The following is a 21,099-nucleotide window of genomic DNA, read 5'->3' as shown; positions in this document are numbered from 1 at the left end:
GACCCCTGGGCCTGATCTGCAGGTTGGTCACAGGTCTGCTCACCCTGCGGGCACGGGTGGCGGTTCCGCTCCGCCCCCACTCCAATTGGGGTCACGTGGCCACCACACCGGCAGGGCCTGATCCGGGCATGGGAGAAGGATCTGCTCTGCCCCTACTCCAGTTGGGGTGACGTGTGTACCACACTGGCAGGCCACTGGGCCTGACCCGCCAGGCTGTCACAGGTCAGTTTACCTTGCAAGCGCGAACGGCGGCTCTGCCCTGCCCCTCCTACCACGCCCATGTACCACTGGGTCGCGGGTCTGCCCACCTTGCGGGTGCGGGTGGCGGCTCCGCTCCACCCCCTCTCCAATTGGGGTCACGCAGTCACCACACTGGCGAGCCGCTGGTCCTGCTCCGGGCGCTGGCGGTGGCCCGGCTCCTCCCCTCTGGCTCGACGACAAATTGAGGAGACTCGGGTGTCTGTGCCTCACCCCCCCTACCAGGAGACCAACTGTTTCTGTCGCCGCTGGTACCCTGAGAAAATTTTAAAGTCTGCCTTTAGGCACAGAAATTGATAGTGAAAATTTTGCAATGCTAGGTATATACACATTTAGTATATATTTTCTACTAAATTCCAAAGTTAGGAATGTGTCCAAAAATTTCAATAAAATATTGACCAAATTAATGTCTGTCCAATGGAGAAAATTTTTCTTCTGTTATCTTTCCTGATTCGTTTGTTAAAAATTATGGTCTGATGCATATAAAGCACTTAAAAATAGTGCTCAGCATATCATAAGCACCCCACAAAATTAAATGGAATTTTGGACAATCTGACAAATATTTTTGAACTGCTATGTTCCTGGCATGGTGCTACTCTATTAAATAAAGCTGAAGAAGCCAGGCATGGTGACGAAGCTTCTCAGGAGTCCCAACTTCTCAGAAGGTTGAGGCAAGAGGATCATTTCAGCCCAGAAGTTCAAGAGCAGTCTGGACGACACAGCAAAATCCTTGATTCCTCTTGTCATTTCCAAACAAGCCACCAAAAGCATGGGATTTCTCAAAGCTTCTTCATTTTTAAGTCAGGAAAGCTTACATTCCACACCAGTTTCCAAGGAGTTCTGTCCTCATCTTCTGGAGTAGTATCAATGCTTCTTGATTACAGTTAAAAACTATCTCACATTGTTTTTTGGTTTTTTTTTTTCTGTACCAGGCATTGAACCCAGAGGCACTTAACACTGAGCCACCTCCCCAACTCTTTTATTGTTTGAGACAGGTTCTTGCTAAGTTGCTTAGGTCCTCACTAATGCTGTGGCTGGATTTGAACTTGCAATCCTCCTGCATTAGCCGCCCAAGCCGCTGGGATTACAGGCACGCACCACTGCACCTGGCTTCACATTATCATATTTTGATATACTATCAATCATTTCTCTTGGTACAAAGAATTCATTAGAGCGGCTTTGAAAGAGCCCCACTGACAAGAAATTCTCTCATTTACAATTATGTATTTATTCCATTTCTAATTCTACATTGTTTTTATGTCTTCTTCTATATTCCAAAACAGACCAGAGGATAAAACCCCCATAAGATGGGGAACAAAAGTGTTCAGAACCTGCTAAAATATTTTCCTGGATATTATTAGTATTTCTTCATGAATATTAAAGGAATATAAACTAAAAGAAGTAAAGGCTATATAACAACTTTTTGAATTCTGTGTTTAATACATACATAGTTTTAAATGGGCATGTTTGTGTATTTATTTAGACATAAACAGATGGGGAAAACAATCTCAAGAAAGAAGTCCAGGTGAACTTACCAATCCAACAATTAGCAAAAAATATCTCCCTTCCGGTTCCTGAAAGGCTTCTGTGCTTGAGTCTGCAGAAAGCTGGAGGTGATGTTGAGGAAACACTTCTCTCCATACTATCAACTGACCAATCCTTTGTTTTGCTGCTAAAGACAGCAGGCCATAGTGGCGACAGTACGCGGCAATCTCAACAAGATCATCCTTAGGCAAATGACTGCATATCAAATAACCCTTGAATTTAACCACCAAGAGCAAAAGTCAGCTAGTGATACCAAGCAATAATCCTATACTTCCTAGAGTTTTATAAATGCTTCTTCAGATGACATGAAATATTTTATTATTCAAATAAAATAATATTTTATTATTCAATATTTTATTATATTCAAACATAGTAAAGTAAGACATAGCATAAGTGAATGTTTTTCTCCCCTGAGGTCAAGCTAGATATTAAATAACAAGGTACCCAAAAGCTAGACTTTTAGCATAAAGCAAAATTGCCTCTGAGGTATTAGCCCAAGTGTCAAAATTAGAAAAGAACTGCATTCTGAAAATGGGAAATAGAGAAGCAGAGGTCAAGGTGGACAGAAACTTATTAAATTCACCTGATACTTAACGTGTTCTCCCTGGAAACCAAATACTTAATAAATATTATAGGATTTCCTTAAAAGATAGATGGTTACTTCTGAAGTCAGAATAAAAAACACACTATTGCAAAAGGACATCAAGAAAGAATTAACCTTTTTTCCTACATATTGGTTTGAGTATTGTTTCTCCTTTACACATTTTTAAATGCTACACTATGCAATGAAACTATAAGTATTTACTATATTTATAAATGTGTAGGTATAATACTTGTTTTAAGATCTTAATCTTAAGGTACCTACATTCACAGAGAAAGAGATAGATTTAGTTTTCATGTGTAAAAGTTTGAGAAAAATTCCTTTAGATTTGTGCATGCAGGCGTTGGATATTATTAAAAATGCAAACTTCAACTTACCTTGTAAAATAGAGAAGAGCCCAAAATTGTATATAGCCGTCTCATGTCATAGTAATCCTCAGACTGAGGGGAGAAAAATCACAGTGGATTTATATTGTGGCGCGCATGCGTGTGTGTGTGTGTGTGTGTGTGTGTGAGAGAGAGAGAGAGAGAGAGAGAAATAGTTCCTTAAGCAACATTAGTCAACACAGAAGTTACATTCTTTCCTTCCTAAACTTTTCATAATGTCCTCTTTAGAAATCAACATTTGAGAGTATTAGGGTAAAATACAAGTATATATTTATTTGAGAACAACCTTAGTTTTGGTTCTTATAAAATATTATTGAGCTGTGGCGCATCTGAAATCCCAGCAGCTTGGGAGGCTGAGGCAGGAGGATCAAGAGTTCAAAACCAGTCTCAGCAAAAGTGAGGCACTAAGCAACTCAGTGGGACCCTGTCTCTAGATAAAATACAAAATAGGGCTGGGGATGTGGCTTAGTAGTTGAGTGCTCCTGAGTTCAACGGCCAGTACCAAATAAATAAATAAATAGTGATTAGGACCAGCATATAAAATTTGTTTATCCCATTTGAGATTTCTTAAAACCAATCTGTTAGGACAAAAATCTTTTATTATACATCATCTAAAATATCCAGTATTACCATATACTATTTTTGGAAACACAAATTGGTACAACCAATTTGTGGGCAACTGAGTTGACATGTAAAATAAAATTTAAATACACATACTCTTTGAGTGATTCCATTTCTAGAAAGTACAGAAATATTTAAATAAGAGAATCAAGACTTTTACATAAAAGTTAATAACAGAATTATTTGGAACATGGAAAAGTAACAGATGATGTGGAATTCATTAATGGAGGAATGATTAGATTTAAATTAGATATGTAAAGTCATAGACTATCATATAGATAGTTTAAAAATAAGGTTGATTTATATAAACAAGCACAAGAATTTTTAGAATATCTTCCTCAGCAAAGAATGCAGAATATAATATTCACTAGATCCAATTTTCATTAAATATAGCATCCCCTCTTCAACTATAAACATGTATATATGTATACACACGTTGGTTTATGCATGTAAATGTATATGTATAGAAAAAGGTCTTGTATCCCATTCCTTGGCATAAACCCAAAGGACTTAAAATCAGCATACTGTAGTGACGCGGCCACATCAATGTTTATAGCAGCTCAATTCATAATAGCTAAGCTATGGAACCAACTTAGGTGCCCTTTGACAGATGAATGGATAAAGAAACTGTGGTATTTATACACAATGGAATATTCTCAGCCATAAAGAAGAATGAAATTCTGGCATTTGTTGATAAATGGATGGAACTAGAGACTATCATGTTAAGTGAAACAAGCCAATCCCAAAAAACTCAAGACTGAATATTCTAATATGTGAATGCTAATTCACAATAGGTCAGCTGAGGTTGGGGTGGGGGAGTAGAGGTTCACCAGATTGGATGGGGGAAGTGGGAGGAAGGAGAATGGGTTGGGAATAGGAAAGACAGAAGAATGAATCGGACATAACTTTCTTACGTTCATATATGAATACATGACCAGTGTAATTCCACATCATATACAACCACAAAAATGGGAAGTTATACGCCATGTGTGAATGATATGTCAAAATACAATCTACTGTCATATAAAATTAAAAAGAATTTCAAAAAAAGGTCTAGAAGAACACATTCTAAACTATCAGAGCAGTTATAGTTGGGAATGGAAATGGGGGAGAAGGATATGGGAGGACTTCTGCTTTTAATAACATCTTCACCCAATTTCTGTTTTTGACTTTTATAATTAATTAACCTAAAGAAAATGAAAAACTGGAAATAAATGAAATATGCTTCAACTGGGGAATTGTGATACATCCATATAATGGAATACTACTCAGCAATAAAAAGGACTAAACTTTCTCATACATACAACATAGATGAATCTCAAACTCCTTATGCTAAGAGAAAGAGGTTAGACAAAAATTACATACTACAGATTCAACTTATGTGACATCCTGAAAAAGTAAAATCATGGGAAGAGAAAACAGACTAGTGGTTGCAAGTGACAGAAGGTAGAAAGAGGATTTGACTATAAAGGGGAAGAAGAATTCACTAAGTATAAACTGAACCTTAATAAAAAAATTTTTTTAAACTGAAGAACACAAATTAAAAAAATATGATACAATTTTAAACAAACTTCACAAAAAGTTTAGGATAGATTCTCCCTTTTCATTTTTTATATTAAGGTAAAATTCACTGTGAACCCTTGTGTGAGTTGTAACAAATGCATACAGTTGCTTAAGTGCCACCACAATGAAGACAAGAAGAGTCCATTAATGCATCCCCCACCCCAGTGGTTTTTCTAAGTGGTATCCAATGCCGGATATAACACAATCTATCTGTCCATTCACCTGTTGATAGACATTCGGATTATTTCTAGTTTTTGGTTATCACAAACAAAGCTGTCATGAAGAGTTATGTGTAGGCTTCTGCAATACATATTGTGGACACTGGTGACTTGAACCATGGTCTCTGATTCCCTCATGGCTGCATTTACACTGGGAGCTGCCTGTCCAAAAGTGCAGGTTCAGATGCCCCAGTTGTTATAGTAACAGTAGCCACAGCAGGCTAAGTGCAAAGGTGCAGCTCTGACAGTTGGAACCTTGGATTCAGACACCAACTCCCAGGAAGATTGAGAATTCTAGAAATAACAAGATGACCTTGATGTCTTGTAAGTTTTGCTGTATCCTTCAGGCTGCCTGCTCTGCTAAAACTTCCTCACAAAAAACATTCTGATGACAAACCTATATAATAAACGTGCTGAGCTGGCTCTGGTGTTAGTCAAGCTTCACTAGGGCTCGGCTTTCCCACTATGGCCCAGCTTTTTCTCTATATGCGAGTGTTTGGCTTTTCTTCATCCCCTCCTGGCCCCTCCAGTTTCTGAAATGATGTCGTGCTGGTCCATAGCAACATATGCTTTTATTTATCTTGGGTAAACAGATGTGAATAGGATGGCTGAATCTTATGAGGTATATATTTGGATTAAAGAAAAACTTCCACACAGTTTTCCAAAGTAGTTGTACCGTTTTACATTCTCATTTTGTTATTTTTTCCTTTATTGATTGTGTTTTTGATCTTATACCCCAGGTATCCCAATAAATCCTTTTCTAACCATAGAAAATACTGTTAGCTCCACTCTCATTAAAATGATGTTCTACAGAGATAGATTCTAAATTAAACCTATTGGTTGTAAGTTTTAAAAACTGATATTTTAACACTTTAGATCTAAACTGTTCCTAATAATTATTCTCCATCTAAACATTCTCCAACAGTGAAAAAAATTACAACCTTGGTTGAATTTCCATTCTTAGAAACAAAACTCCCTTCCACTTGCTCAGGATCTTAATGAGGGATTCAGCCTCCTATTCAAGCTAACATTCCTTCCCCACTCTCACTAGCAATCTTCTTGGGGATGATCCAACCCTAAGGCCTTCTATTTCCTCACTTTCTAGTTACTTTATTTATTTATTTGTGTGTGTGTGTGTGTGTTTACAGTGCTGGGGACTGAACCCAGGGCCTTGCTCATGCTAGGCAAGTTCTATCATGAACTACACATTCTCTGCTCCCTGCACTTTTAAAATTTTGTTTTGAGACAGGGTCTCTCTAAATTACTAAGCCTTGATCCTCCTGCCTCAGCCTCCTAAGTAGGTGAAATTACAGGTGTGCACCATTGTACCTGGCTCCTGTTCTTTTTAAAAGAATACTTATACTGAAATTTTAATGGATACAAAAAGAGAATGTTGTCCTGTCATCAACCCACTTTGACTATGACCAGTACCTAGCTCATCTTGTTTCATCTATGTCCCTCTCTTTTTCCTCCTTCTGTTAAATTATTTCTAAACCAATACCAGATATATCATTTCATCTGCAATACTTCCGAACATATCTCTAAAACAGAAGGAATTTAAAATATAAACATTATACCATTATCATATCTCAAGAATTATTCTCATCTAACATTCGTCATTAGATTTATGTTTCCTTGATTATCTTAAAAATGTTTTTAGTGGGCTGGGGATGTGGCTCAAGTGGTAGCGCACTCGCCTGGCATGCGTGGGGCACTGGGTTCGATCCTCAACACCACATAAAAATAAAGATGTTGTGTTTGCCTAAAACTAAAAAAAAAATAAATAAATAAATAAATATTTTTTAAAAATGTTTTTTAAGGGGCTGGGGATGTGGCTCAAGCGGTGGCGCGCTCGCCTGGCATGCGTGCGGCCCGGGTTCGATCCTCAGCACCACATACAAACAAAGATGTTGTGTCGGCCGAAAACTAAAAAATAAATATTAAAAAAAAAAAGTTTTTTAAAAGTTCACTTAAATCATGATCCAAGAAAGGCCATATGCTGTCCTGGTTGACATGCTTAAGTCTTTCATAACTGACACAGAGCTTTCTCTCTCAAGTTTTCCCCTCTCCCCTTGCCTCACTCACACTTTTCTGGTTTATTTGTTGAAGACACAGTCCTATGTTTCCAGGTCTGAATTTTGCTGACTGTAACCTCCCTTACCTCAATAGGGTCATTAACATGTTCCATTTTAATGACATTTCCTGTAATTGGTAGTTAGGTACTGAGGCCTCATGGGTGGTTTGTGTCCTTCCATCAGCAACCAGGTACTCTCTGGCTGTCTTTCTTTCTGTGATATTAACAGCTACTGATGACCATTTCTAGATCATTAGATCACTGAGGGACTACACAATGGCAATATTCCAATTCTGTCATTCTTTCTGAACATGTTGTTAGGTGGACTCGTTCCATGAGAAACTCCCCTTCATCTTTATTTGGTATTTTGATATACAGTTCAGAGAGGAAAGGCAGAATAAATACTTGATTCTTCTTCATTTACTAGTTTTCACAAAAACGAGTTCATTCCCTAGCATTTTCCAAAGTTAATCAATAAGTTCCTATTTTTCCTCTTGTATCATTATGAACTCTGGGATTTAAACATATCAGATCTATTCTAATCGATTGCAGTTACTATCCTTCTGCAGGCTCAAGGGAGAGCCCCTCTGAGGTGGTTTCTGACAATTCTAGCCCTATCATATATATATCCCCAGTAATTTTTTAAAGCACTCCGGATTTTTTTATAAGTTATGATATTCTCAGACTTATATATTTTCAGCCCCAAATCTGAAATGAGCCATTTTTCTGAGGAATCTGGTTCCTTTTGATGAGAAATATCATTTATACACCATGGCCTGGGTAGTGATACTATTGCTAAAATGGTCACTGTTTCTTGTCCTTTCCATTGGACAGAGCAAGGAAATATACTTTTTCAAAGATTACAAACAACATTCTGACAATTCCAAGTTGAATTTAGAAATAAAAGACTCTCACTTAAGTTGATCAATATGACATCTACATTTCCTTTCCTCAAGAAGACTCATTCTTTGTTTTTCATTTTTTTATATTTCTTTTAGTTGTCAATAGAATTTTATTTTTATTTATTTATATGTGGAGCTAAGAATTGAACCCAGTTCCTCACACATGCCTGGCAAGCATTCTACCACTGAGCCCCAACCCCAACCCAAGAAGCCTCATTCTTAAGAACACCCATTGTTATTAGTCATTTTTAATGTCATATTACATACTATGTAACAAATATTTTCCATTGAGTAGAAAAACCTTAAGGCAAACAAAACAGGTTTTGCCAGTGTCAAAAAAGGCATAATGTTGTGTTTTTCAAGATTATTACAAAAGTCCACTTGGTAAATACTTAGAATACTGACTGATTTACATAATAAGAATTAATATTGACCCTTTCCCCTCCTCCTCTTACCAGTTCTGCAAAATCTGCGGCCTCCAGGTCACTTAATGCTGTGTCTAGTTCCATCTATGTTTAAAAAAAAAAAAAAAAAAGAGTAATAAACATTTGATTCCTATTAGTTACTTCTTTCCTTTGCTGTGGTGGACACATAAAAAGTGCTTAATTATTACTTGAAGAATTGAGTAAGGCTCTGTATGCTTTGTTTACTTAAGAAATGTCTCAAAATGGAACATCTTATTTTTAAATTTTCTAACTACAATGACATTAATTTATTTAACGTATGAGCCTTTTTCAAGTAAATCTTTTTTTAAAATATTATTTTATAGTTGTCAATGGACCTTTATTTATTTATTTATTTTAATTTACACGCAGTGCTGAGAATAGAACCCAGCCTCCCACATGCTAGGCAAGCACTCTGCCACTGAGCCACAACCCTAGCCCCTCAAGTAAATCGTAATTATTAAGATGTAATAATATAAAAATTTATGAGGTAAAAAAATCTTTCCAGTTTTAACTCAGAAACAGTTTAATCCATTAAATTTCTTGAAGAAAAATGAGAATGATAATCAATATTAATGCAGCCAACCTATTTCTGTTTTTCAATTTCCTGTATATTTCTCAACAGTGGTATTCTTGGAAAATGCCAACATTTTTCCCTGTCTCTTTCTGGTATACAATGTTTTGAATAAAAGGATTGTCAATCTTTATTCATAGATTAAAACATGAAGGCAAGAGTACCCCTGGAATCTGGCACAGTACTGAATACCCTACTGAGTTATTAGAAATAAATCTTTTGCATAGATTTGGCTTTTGTTTCTACAGAAATTAACTGAACTTTGCCCTAAGGCATTCAAAGTTTAAAAACAGAGCATGTCTGACCTGTAGTTCAGTCTGTAATGTATCTGTGTGTGTATATGTACAAACTGAAAAGATCAGGCAATCGAAGTTCGCAGTATACAAACTGTACGTGAATAAGAATGTTTTCTTTCTTTCTTTTCTTTTCTTTTTTTTTTTTAAAGGCTGAGACATTCTCTGCAGGACTGTTTCACACACCATGTCCTACTGAGATGACAAAAGCCTTTGAAACATTGGTCACAGCTTTCAATGCATTTCACACAGTAATGACCTATTACTCATTTGTGACCTACATTTTCTGCATCTAGCAAACGCTTTTTTTTTTTTTTTTTTTGGCTATAGTCTTATTTTGTGGAAAAACTATAGGACAAAGAAATTACAGATTTGTAATTTTTGACCTGAGCAACTGTTTAATGAGTTACCATTCCTGCTGCTGAATTCTGCAGGCTAATACACAGGATTATCATAACTGCTTCTTCATTATCATGAGAACAAGTAAAACACCTATTCTTTTAGCTATTCCAGTGTGTTCTAGGAAAACATATTTAAAAAGAGAGTACCTAACAAATGAGTATATTCGCAAATGCTTGAAAAATAAAACTAAATGAGACTTCATCATATACTAAACTCAAAACAAATAAATTATATCCAAGTAAAAATAACTATTCACACTGAAATCTGATGGGCACAAGTTACCTCATACATGTTTTTAACCAGAGTACTTCAAGACATTAAATTCCTTAGTATTTTCCTTTAGAAGATACATAGTCAATACAATACTACTCAAGACAGGAAAAAAAAGTCTCAAAGAGAAAAAGTATATAAGTTCTTTCCGTTTTCTGGTAAAAAAAAAAAAAAAAATCCTTGTGGACTTTTGGTTTCTGGTTACACACATAAAGAGCCTGAAGCTACCACTCTGTCATGACAAGTAATTTTTGACGTGAGAAACTGTTTAATGAGTTGCCATTTCTGCTGCTGAACTCTGTAGGCTAATATACAGGATTAAAGCAGAACAAGGTCAATAACTTGTCTCTGTGAGAGAAGGAAGAACACAGAGAATGCCGCCCCAGGGCTGGGGAGATGGGAATTCAGCGGCTTATCACTTTCCAGAACAGACTCAGAAGCAGGAAGTGCCAAAAGGCCCAGTGCCGGGACAGGAAAACCTGGACCATGGCCAACGGCTGGAGGCTCCATGTGGGCAAGTCCGAGACTCAGAAACTCCAGCAGGACTCAGTCTTCGGGGACCTGCAGGCTTGTGAGTTTTTCATCAGGAGTAAATATTGGGGGAAAAAAGTCCTCTCATGCTTCTAGCAGGAGGAGGAGGAAAGAAACACTCCAGAATACTCCAGAACACTCTACTCTTCTTAACAAAGCCTGTCCTCCAGAGAAGATAGTTAATACACCTTAACCTTCTGGGATGTCATCAGACCTTCAGGAAAGTTAACTGACCTTCAGGAAAAGATATCCAACTGCAGTCAGCAATAGCCTTCCACATTGGAGAAGAAAAAACCTGTAACCTTATACGTGGGAAAAGAGAAATACCCAATTCAAGCTCATTCTAGCCGTCCTGTCCTACCTAATTGGGAGAAAAAAGAAACATTTGTGAAGCTCACAATCCAAAGGCTGTTGGCACAAAAGCCTACCAAAAAACAGAATACAAAATGAGAACAAAAAAACAGGGCGGTAAATAGAAAGTAGTAACAAATATGGTGCTCATTAATCCACTAGACTGATAATCACACAGGGTTCAAAGAGGAATTCTCAAGAGAAGCTTACAAAAATTATTTTTTCCAGAGCTCCACACATACTTTGCAAGCACCACTGAGTTATATCTCCAGCTCTCAGAAGCTTGAACTAAATGATAATGGTATCATGATTTATCAAAATTTGTGTGATGTACCAAAAACAGTGCTCAGGGGAAATCTTTTATATCAACAATCTAAATTAAGAGACTAGAAAAAAGAAGAGCAAATTAAATACACATACAAAAAGCAGAAGTAATAAAAAGAGCAGAAAGCAATGACACAGAAAACAGGAAAGTAAGAGAGAAAGATCAATGGAAACCAAAGCTGGCTCTTTGAAAAGATCAATGACATCATTAAGCGTCTAGTCAGGCTAGCAAAGGGGAGGAAATGACAAATTAACAATATCCAAACTCAAGAAGAGGATATCACTACTAATCCCAGGGACACTAAGGAGATAAGAAAAGATACTATGAACAACTGTATGCTCACAAATTTGATAACCTAAATGAAATGGACAACTCCTAGAAAGACACAATCTGCCAAAACTCACACAAGAAGACACTCTAAATAGGTCTATATATTAAAGAAACTGAATCGATAATTAATCAATTTGCAAAGCCAGAATGTTCCAGGCCCAGAAAGTACCAGGCATAGATGGGTTTGCTGGTGAATTCTACCAAACATTGAAGGAAGAAATTATACCAATTCTCTATAGACACTTTAAGAAGATAGAAGCAGGAAGACAGAAGAAGAGATATTTTCTAGCTCTTTCTATGAGGTCAGCATTACCCTAAATACCAAAAGCATATGAAGGTATATAGAAAAGTATAGACTATCCCTAATTAATATAGATGAAAACCCCTCTACAAAATTTAGTAAGTATAATCCAAGAACATATAAAAAGAATTATACCACACAACTAAGTGGGATTTAACCCAGGGATGCAAGGCTAGTTCAACATAAGAATAATCACATCAATAGGCTGAAAAAGAAAAGTTACACGACTGTATCAACATATACAGTAAAAAAAAAAAAAAGAGAGAGAGAAAAAGAAAAAAAATCTGACAAATTCTAACTTCCATTCATGGTAATAATTTTAAAAATCCTCTCAGAAAATTAGGAAAAGGGGGATTTCTTTAACTATCAAAACCCTACAGCTAACATCATGCTAAAGGGTGAGAAATAAGACATTTCCTCATTCAGATCAGGAATAAGGCAATGATGCTCCCCATCACCACTCCTGTTCAACATCACATCACAAGTTCAAAAACAAAAGGCATACAGATTGGGAAGGAAGGAGTAAAATGAACTTTCTTCACAGATAACATGATCTTCCTGTGTAGAAAACCTGAAAGAAATGACCAAGCCTGGGGAAAAAAAAATCCTGGAGCCCATGAGTGATCACAGAAAAGGTTACGGGATCAAAGGTCGATATACACAATCAGCTGCCTTCCTGTAGAATTTGTTAGTAAAGACATACTACTCTTTCATTAGCACCCTCCCAAAATGAATTACTTAGAAATCTGATAAAATATGTACAAGATCTATATGAGGAAAATTATAATACTTGATGAACAAAATCAAAAAAGAACAAAATAAATTGAGAGAGAGTCCATAGACAGGAAGGCTCAATATTGTTGAGCATCATTTCTTTCCTACTTGATCTATAGATTCTATACTGTCTCAACAAAAATACCAGCAAGTTATTTTGTGGAAACTGACGAAATGATTCTAAAGTTTTTATGGAGAAGCAAAAGACCCAGAATAGCTAACACAACAGTGAAGGAGAACGAAGTCAGAGGGACTGGCACTCCTTTCTTCAAGACTTGCCACAAAGCTATGGTCATCAAGACCGTTTGCCAATAGAAAAATACATCAGTGGAACAGAACAAAGATCCCACAACAGATCCACATGAATATAATCAACTAATCTTTAACAAAGGAGCAAAGACAAGACAATGGAGCAAAGACAGTTGACAGTCTTCAACAAATGTTGCTCAAACAACCAGACATGCACATGAAAAAGAAAAGAATCTGGACAAGACTTAATCTGGAGACCCTTCACCAAAGTTAACTCCTAAGTGGATCACAATATAATATGTAAAGCAATAAAACTCCTAAAAGATAAAATGGGAGGAAAACTTACCTTGGGTATAGCAATGATTTTTTTAGATACGACAACAAAGGTATTATTGACTAAAAAATAATTGACAAGCCACACTTCATTAAAATTAAGAGTTCTTACTCTGCTAAATACATCGCCAAGAGAATCACAAGATGAGACATAGACCTAGAGAAAATATTTGCAAAAGATGCATTTAATAAAGGACTGTTATCCAAAGTATAACAAGAACTCTGCAAACTCCATAAGAACACACACAAACCCACCAAAAAATGGGCCAAAGACCTCAACAAATACCTGACCAAACAAGACGTGCAGATGGCAATTAAGTATATGAAAATATGCTCCCCATCATAAGTCATTAGAGAAATATAAATCAAGACAATAAGATGTCGCTGCACACCCAAAACAATGGCCAAAATCCAGAAGCTGACAACACCACATTCTGGAGAGGATGCAGAACGGGGACCCTTCCCTGTGGCCGGCAGGAATGCACATGGCACAACCACTTTAGAAGACAGTTAGTCACTGCCTTACAAAACTAATATACTCTTTTTTTAAAAAAAACATTTTGTTTTAATTGTATTTAGACACAATACCTTTATTTTATTTTTATGTGGTGCCGAAGATCAAACTCAGTACCCTGCACATGCTAGGCAAGCACTCTACCGCTGAGCCACAACCCCAGCCCTAAAACTAATATACTCCTAAAACTATTTGATCCAGTAGTTAAGCTCTTCGGCATTTACCCAGAAAGAACTGAAAACTCATGTCCACACCAAAACCTATACAAGAATGTTTATACTTGAAAGTAACCAAGATGTCCTTCAGTAAGTAAAAGGATAAATAAACTGTGATACATCTAAAGAAAGGAATATTATTCAACACTAAAAAGAAATGACCTATCAAGCCATGAAAAGATGAGGAGGAGCCTTAAATGCATCATACCAAGTGAAAGAAGCCAATCTGAAAAGGCTGTGTGCTACATGATTCCAACTGTATGACATTTTTGAAAATACAAAACTATGGAGATATCAAAAGGTCACTTGTTGCCAAGGTTTAGAGGAATGGAAGGATGAAAGAGAGGGATAAGTACAGCACAGAGAAATTTCAGGGCAGCGAAACTACTCTTTTGCGATGGCAAGGGTGGATACATGCCACTATACATGTATCCAAACCCACACAAGGTACCCCGCCAAGAGTGAACCCTAATTTGAGCTGTGCATTTTGGTGATTATGATGTGTCAATGTAGGTTCAATAGTAACAATTTTTTGATGGGGTATCAAGGATTAAACCCATGGTGCTCTACCTGGGTTCAATCCTTGATATCCCCTCAAAAATTGTTACTAAAAAAGGGGGCTCTGATCTATACTCCCAGAGCCCCCTGTTTTTGTTATGGTAATTTTTATACCTTTATTTTATTTATTTTTATATGGTGCTGAGGATCAAACCCACTGTCTCACACATGCTAGGCAAGTGCTCTGCCCCTGAGCCACAACCAAAGCTGCCTCTCCCCACACCCCCAGCCCCAGGCCCTTTTTGACCTGTATTTTGAGAAAGTCTTGCTAAGCTGCTGAGGCTGGCCTTGAATTTGTGATCCTCCTGCCTCAGCTTCCTGAGAGGCGGGGATCACAGGTGTGCACGACCATGTCTGGTTGGTCATAATGATTTCTATCATGTGGTGAGAGATGCTGACGATGGGGAGACATGGGGTGTGTGGTAGCAGGTATGCATAGAAAATTTCTCTCTCTGAATTTTTCTACAAACCTAAAACTATCCTAAAATGTAGACACACACACACACACACACACATACAATCACACACACACACACACAAAAAAATAACCTTCACAGGTTATTATGTCCTTCAAACTTTACATTAATTAAAGAAATCCTAAAACAACTTTAGCAAAAATATCTATCCCTCTTTCCAAATTATGATTATGATTATTATAGCACTGGGGATTGAACTCAGAGGGCACTCAACCACTGAGTCACATACCCTGCCCTATTTTGTATTTTATTTTATTTTTTTTTTTTATTTATTTTTTTTTTTCTATTTTGTATTTTATTTAGAGACAGGATCTCAATGAGTTGCTTAGTGCTTCGCTTTTGCTGAGGCTGGCTCTGAACCCATGATCCTCTTGCCTCAGCCTTCCAAATCGCTGGGATTACAGGTGTGCACCACCGTGCCCAGCTCCAAAAGTATTATTCTTAATTCTCTTAACCAGACTACAAAATATAGAAAATATCTAAGCTCTAAGTCTAGTGTTTCCTGTGTACTAGTCTCAACTACTTTGCTTGACTGCAAACTAGAGCTTTTTCTGGATTCCAAAAGACATAGCTTAATTCTGAGCACTGGGCACAATGAAGACTGACTTCCACAGTCTTAGTACTGCTAAGTACTAAGATTTAACAAGAATAAAAACTATCAAAGCTTTGGGGAGATAAACAACAGTTACAATTTGAGGCAATAAATTAAAAAATACATACCAGAATTTGCACAGTGATTTATAAGTTTGGTACTCTTTTAGGTTAAAACTTTAGAAAAGAAAGTAAGTCTCCTAATCATATGCATTCTAAACTAAGAAAAAAATCCAGTAAAAAAGAAATCTGAACATAAAAGGACTTATATTTTATAAAACAGACTACATTTTAAAATGTCTGAAGTATCTTAGAGGGAGATAATACTTAATGACTCTAAACCACAAATTAAAAAAAAAAATGCCCCTTCCTGAAACCATTAAGTACCTTTACTATCACAAAAAGAAGAGGCAACATATTTTGACCAAAGAGGTTTCTTTAATGAAGAGACTCTGAGATGGGGCAAGGCGCGGGGTAGCTCCACCCAGAACGGCAGGCTGCTTGAGTTGGTATGTTCTGACTCAAGAGGTGGGCCTGTACTTTTCCAAGGCAGAGACCCTCTGAAGGCAGGGTCTTCCTACCTTAAAGGCAACATTATTTAGTAACTTCTTTTTTGGTTGAACACTTACATTTTCTTATGAAAACACTGGTGAGGTTCATTTCTGTATTTTACACTTTTTGGGTTTTAGATGATTAGAAAAATGGTAACTTTGGCTGGAGACAGCAGAGGAGGCACCATGAGGCAGGTGACAGATTAGAACAAAATAAAAATAAACAGGAAGTGAAGTTTCTTTAAAACTTGCTTTAGGGGCTGGGGCTGGGGCTCAGTGGTAGAGCGCTTGTCTAGCATGTGTGAGGCACTGGGTTTCGATTCTCTGCACCACATATAAACAAATAAAGATCCACTGACAACTAAAAAATATTGTTTTTTCAGCTCCTTTCAAATAATAATTGTATAATAATATTTCCAAACCACAACTGCAGTGTGCCAGGCAAAATCCTAAGCACTCACATGTAGTAACTTACAGCTCCTTTATGAAGTACATACTATTATTTTTCCTATTTTATAGATGAGAAGCTGAGCAAGGAGATTCATATATCAACTGAAAAAATTATTCAACTATCTAGAAGGCATTTCTTTAGTCACATGTTCTAGTTTCATGAAGAATAGAATCATGAATTAGATTTTTCTCCTATAACATAACCCTAGGTTTCTCTACAGGCAGAGAAATGGCTATAAGACGGTGCCCCTTTAAATACTAACAGAGATGCTGTAACTAGACATATGGTGATCTGCACTGATGAACGCCTCTGAAATGATCTTGTCAATAATTCAATAGTACAGTTAATCTGGGTGTACAGACAATGTCATCTACAACTAATGTCACCCTGATAATATTTAACCATCATGGGACAATCCAAAGGCAAAACACATTTGTTCATGTAAAGAAAGATCTTGCTGGGCTGTGGTGTAGCTCAGTGGTAGAGTCACGCTTAGCATGCATAAGACTCCTGGGTTCAACCCCACCACAAAAACACAAAATAATTTTTAAAACGAGCGATTTTGTTATTTTTAGCGGACTGACTCTTATTTTTGACACCTAACGCTACCTTGATTTCCTGTGGAAGTGTGAGCCACCGAACTCCAGGGAGGTTGTCTAAAAGCGCTGCACTGGAAGCTTCGTACTGCCAAGCACTGGGACTGGCACAGGGAGGGGGGCTGGCAGGCTGCAGCGCTCTTTGAAAGAACAAGGTGAAGAAATGATCCAAACGAGGAGCATTCTCAACCTGGCCAAAGGACCTGAAGGAATAAGGGCTGAAGTTAGGACAGCACAGGGAAACCGGCTTTGGGTTTTGTTTGTTTTTTGTAGAAAATGTAAGTTGCATTTACCTTTGACTATTTCTCAACCATTTATCACTCCCGCTATCTTTGAGGCAAAATGTAATAAAGAGATTCTGACCTTTGTAATAGTGGAGACTTGGCTTTGCAACTTACCTCTGCTCTTACTAAACAGCTCTCATGGGACAAATCACCTAACCTCTCTCTGAATTTTGGCTTCCAACTCTGCGAAAAACGGGTTAATATAATTGAAGTCACTATAAACTACCTAGTACATAACATGCCTAAGTTTTTAATATGCTTATTACTAACTAGTGTAGCACGCAGTAAGTGAAAATACGGAACATAAATTATTCCTTTTTCCTCTCCATTACTGAAGGCATAATTACTGGAGGAGGGAGAAAGAAAGAGAGAATACTTGGTTTTAGCTATTTAAAAGTAACACAGCACTAACTGCAACCATTTATTGGAACAGCTACTAACTCACACATAACTGGTACCTGGGACATTAACATGACAAAATAACATTCACTCCAGATATGGGCATACACCTGGTGTACCTGTGATCCCAGTGGCTTAGAGGCTGAGGCAGCAGGATCACACAGCCAGCCTCAGCAACTAAGCATGGCAATAAACAACTTGGTGAGACCCTGACCCAAAACAAAAAGGGGTGGGGATGTGGCTCAGTAGTAAAGCACTTCTGGGTTCAAATCCCCAGTACAAAAGAAAAGAAAAGAACTTTCACTGATTTGTCCAGCAAATATCTGAGTGCCTTCATGTTCTGGCACCATCTCAATTCCGGAGGCACAGCAGTAACATCAAGACAAAAGACAAGGAGCTCCGGGGGCCGTGATTCTAATGGAGAGAGAATGAATGAGCAGCCGGTGAAACCCTGCATACCTACACAGGACTATACAGAGAAGAGGCTGATGGGAATGGGGGTCAGGACTGGTTAGTTATTCTATTTCCTCATTTTTATTTTTAAGCCTGGGTCTCCCAACATTGCCTAGGTTAGTCTTGTACTCTGGCTCAAGTGATCCTCCCATCTTAGCCTTCCAAGAAGTAGGAACTACAAGTGAGTGCCATCATGCCTGGATACTTGGCTATTTTAGATAAAATGATTAAGGAAGAGTTTCTAAGCATGAGGCATTTATGCTGATATCCCAAGGAGGAAAGGGTATAAAAGCCCTAAGGCAGGGTAAGCTTTACCCCACAGTACAGGGTAGAGAGGGGTGTGGTTTGAGGTCTGATGTCAAACAGGTGGAGAGGCGCCGGACAATAGTGTAGAAAGATAACTTTAACTGCTTTATGAAAATTAATTAAAGTGGCAAGAAATGAGGTAAGGACACTAGTCAGGCTACTGTAGTGTGACACAGCAGTGGCTGCGCAGGGCCACAGTGATGATGGAGAGGTTGGCTGGAATGGAAACATGCTTTGAGACACACCAAGATGGACTGGTTGGGAATGGTGGAGGAAAATGTTAGATCTTTAATTGGACCACAATAGTAACCTGTTAATAACGTAAATCCGTTTTCTATGGCTTACAGGGAACTAAACAGCTCACAACTTTAAAAAGATAATTAGATCTTTGGACTTATAAAAATATTTTTGTAATTTTTCATGATGGGCCCTTAATATGTTCCATAATCAGAAAAAACTTTGTTATTAAAATATTATAAAATTTCTATTAACATCTTGGGTTCATATTGCTTTTTAGTTTTAAGAATTCAGTGAATCTTCACATTTAGTATATTGGTTTGTTCTTCAAATTCTCACTTGAACAAACAGAAACTAAATTTGCTCCCATCTTGGAAATACTTCCAAATCAATGAAAGCTAAACTTCAAGAGGAGATTCAGAGAAACTGAGTCCCTCTGCCCCCAACCTGATTCACTGGAAATTTTCAGAGCAACTTCAGTTGACTGTTTCATGTATTAAAAGTCATTGCAGAAACTTAAACTTTGATAGTCTCTCATTTTATGGGTGCAAAAAGCTTTGCTGTACATGGCGTAATACAGCAGTTTGCTTCTCTAGTGCAAATTTAAGGAGGTAGTTCATAAGTACACTCTTACTCTTCACTAGTTAAACATTTTTGGATTAGTGAAAGGTAAAAGCATTATGTATAGATGCCTGCTTTTTGTAGCTCACTCATGCAGGCAAGTAATCAGGTGGGGAGGAATGTGCTGACCTCTTCTAGGCTCCTCCAGTAAAACACTGCAAACTAGACAGATAGTTTTGCCAGATGACATCATCACAGAAAATTCTCCATGATGCTTTGAGAACAGTTAACAATAAAGATCCACCATAGAGCAGAACACCATGGTTTGGAAAAATGTTTGGATTTTTATGCTGATACGCTCTCAAGGCTTTGGACGCAAAACTATCATTTTAGCCCTTAGAAGTACGAAACGTAGAAAAATCCCACTAAGAAAAAAATCCATTTTACATCCATGATTTTGCATTCTTGAATGTTGAATAGTTATCTCAAATTTCCATCTTCAAATCAAGAAATGTGCATCGCATTAAAGTGTAAGGCTAAAAAAGTGAGAAGCAGAAGGATATGTATAATACGGGCTCAATGTATAAAGAAAGAGCATATACATTCATATTGTGTAGAAAATATATAGAAAAATAACATGAAAATGTTCAGTGCCTTCTCTGTCGTATATTTTTTGTACCAGTGCATTTTGTAAGTAAAATGTTTTTTGAGAAAGAAACATTGTATTTTAGGACAGTGAATTGGACAATGGTCTTAAAGGAATAGAAAATACAAAACTTTATTTAGAGTCTTACTTTTCTCTGTATCTGTTATGGAGAAATCCTCTGACATTTGCCCCTACAGAAATAAACCGACTCACTAAGTTTTACAGTGATCACTATATAATATAGTATCACTAGTCCACTAAAAATTTCATTAACATAATAACCCTCCCCCAAAAAAGGAAAAAAAGAAATGGATCAAAAGAAAAACTGCCCAGCATTACAGAATAAAAATTAGTATAAAATGAGACAATTATAATATGGAAGAAGAGAGGAACCAAACAGGTAACTTCTCAAGCAAGAAATATTACTAAGGGCCAAAGGTGATACAGAATCATGTATTTAAAACTTGAGAGTCAGCTCAAAGAAGTACTTACCTATCTAAAGAACCATACATAAATGTTAAAGTTTGGGCAACATCTTCTATCATATTCCTTAGCTGAGGAAGAGGAACTCTAAAAAAAGCAAAACATATTTATTCATTTGTAATAATCAATGATAGATATCTAAAAGGAGCAGAAGACTTTTACATTTTATATGTAAGGTGTATGTCAACTATGAGCTGAACTGTGAAAAATGTTTGCTTACTACATTAGCAATCAATCACTCTGAGGTCTACATTTGGGCTTCTAGTATGAATCAAAATGAACTTTTTATATCATCAGAATTTAAATTATTTAACCCTCTTTAGAGTTCAGTCTCTATATCTATGAAATGGGGCCAATAATCACTAAGTCCTTCTCAGGTTGATGTTGAGGATTAAATGAAACAATTAATGAATCAATGTAGTTAGCATAACACC

At 37.1% G+C, this 21,099-nt stretch overlaps 1 protein-coding gene across 5 annotated transcripts in view; it reads right to left on the bottom strand.

Moving 5' to 3' along the window:
• The window catches only part of Intu (inturned planar cell polarity protein), a 97,909-nt gene that overhangs the window by 15,913 nt on the left and 60,897 nt on the right, over nt 1-21,099 (bottom strand). For 4 of the 5 annotated variants that reach the window (XM_048812036.1, XM_048812033.1, XM_048812035.1 and 1 more), the window contains exons 7-11: nt 20,675-20,752; nt 17,310-17,499; nt 8,624-8,677; nt 2,782-2,844; nt 1,794-2,015 (exon numbers count right to left, since the gene is read on the bottom strand). In XM_048812036.1, the coding sequence (XP_048667993.1) occupies nt 1,794-2,015; nt 2,782-2,844; nt 8,624-8,677; nt 17,310-17,499; nt 20,675-20,752 (607 nt within the window). The remainder of the gene's footprint in view (nt 1-1,793; nt 2,016-2,781; nt 2,845-8,623; nt 8,678-17,309; nt 17,500-20,674; nt 20,753-21,099) is intronic. The other variant, XM_048812034.1, reaches the window with a different exon arrangement.

The sequence above is a fragment of the Marmota marmota genome, unplaced genomic scaffold, assembly GCF_001458135.2.
Source record: "Marmota marmota marmota unplaced genomic scaffold, marMar, whole genome shotgun sequence".
Taxonomy (NCBI): domain Eukaryota; kingdom Metazoa; phylum Chordata; class Mammalia; order Rodentia; family Sciuridae; genus Marmota; species Marmota marmota.
Note: the sequence above shows the minus strand (reverse complement) of the source record. Positions and strands in the feature narration are given on the sequence as shown.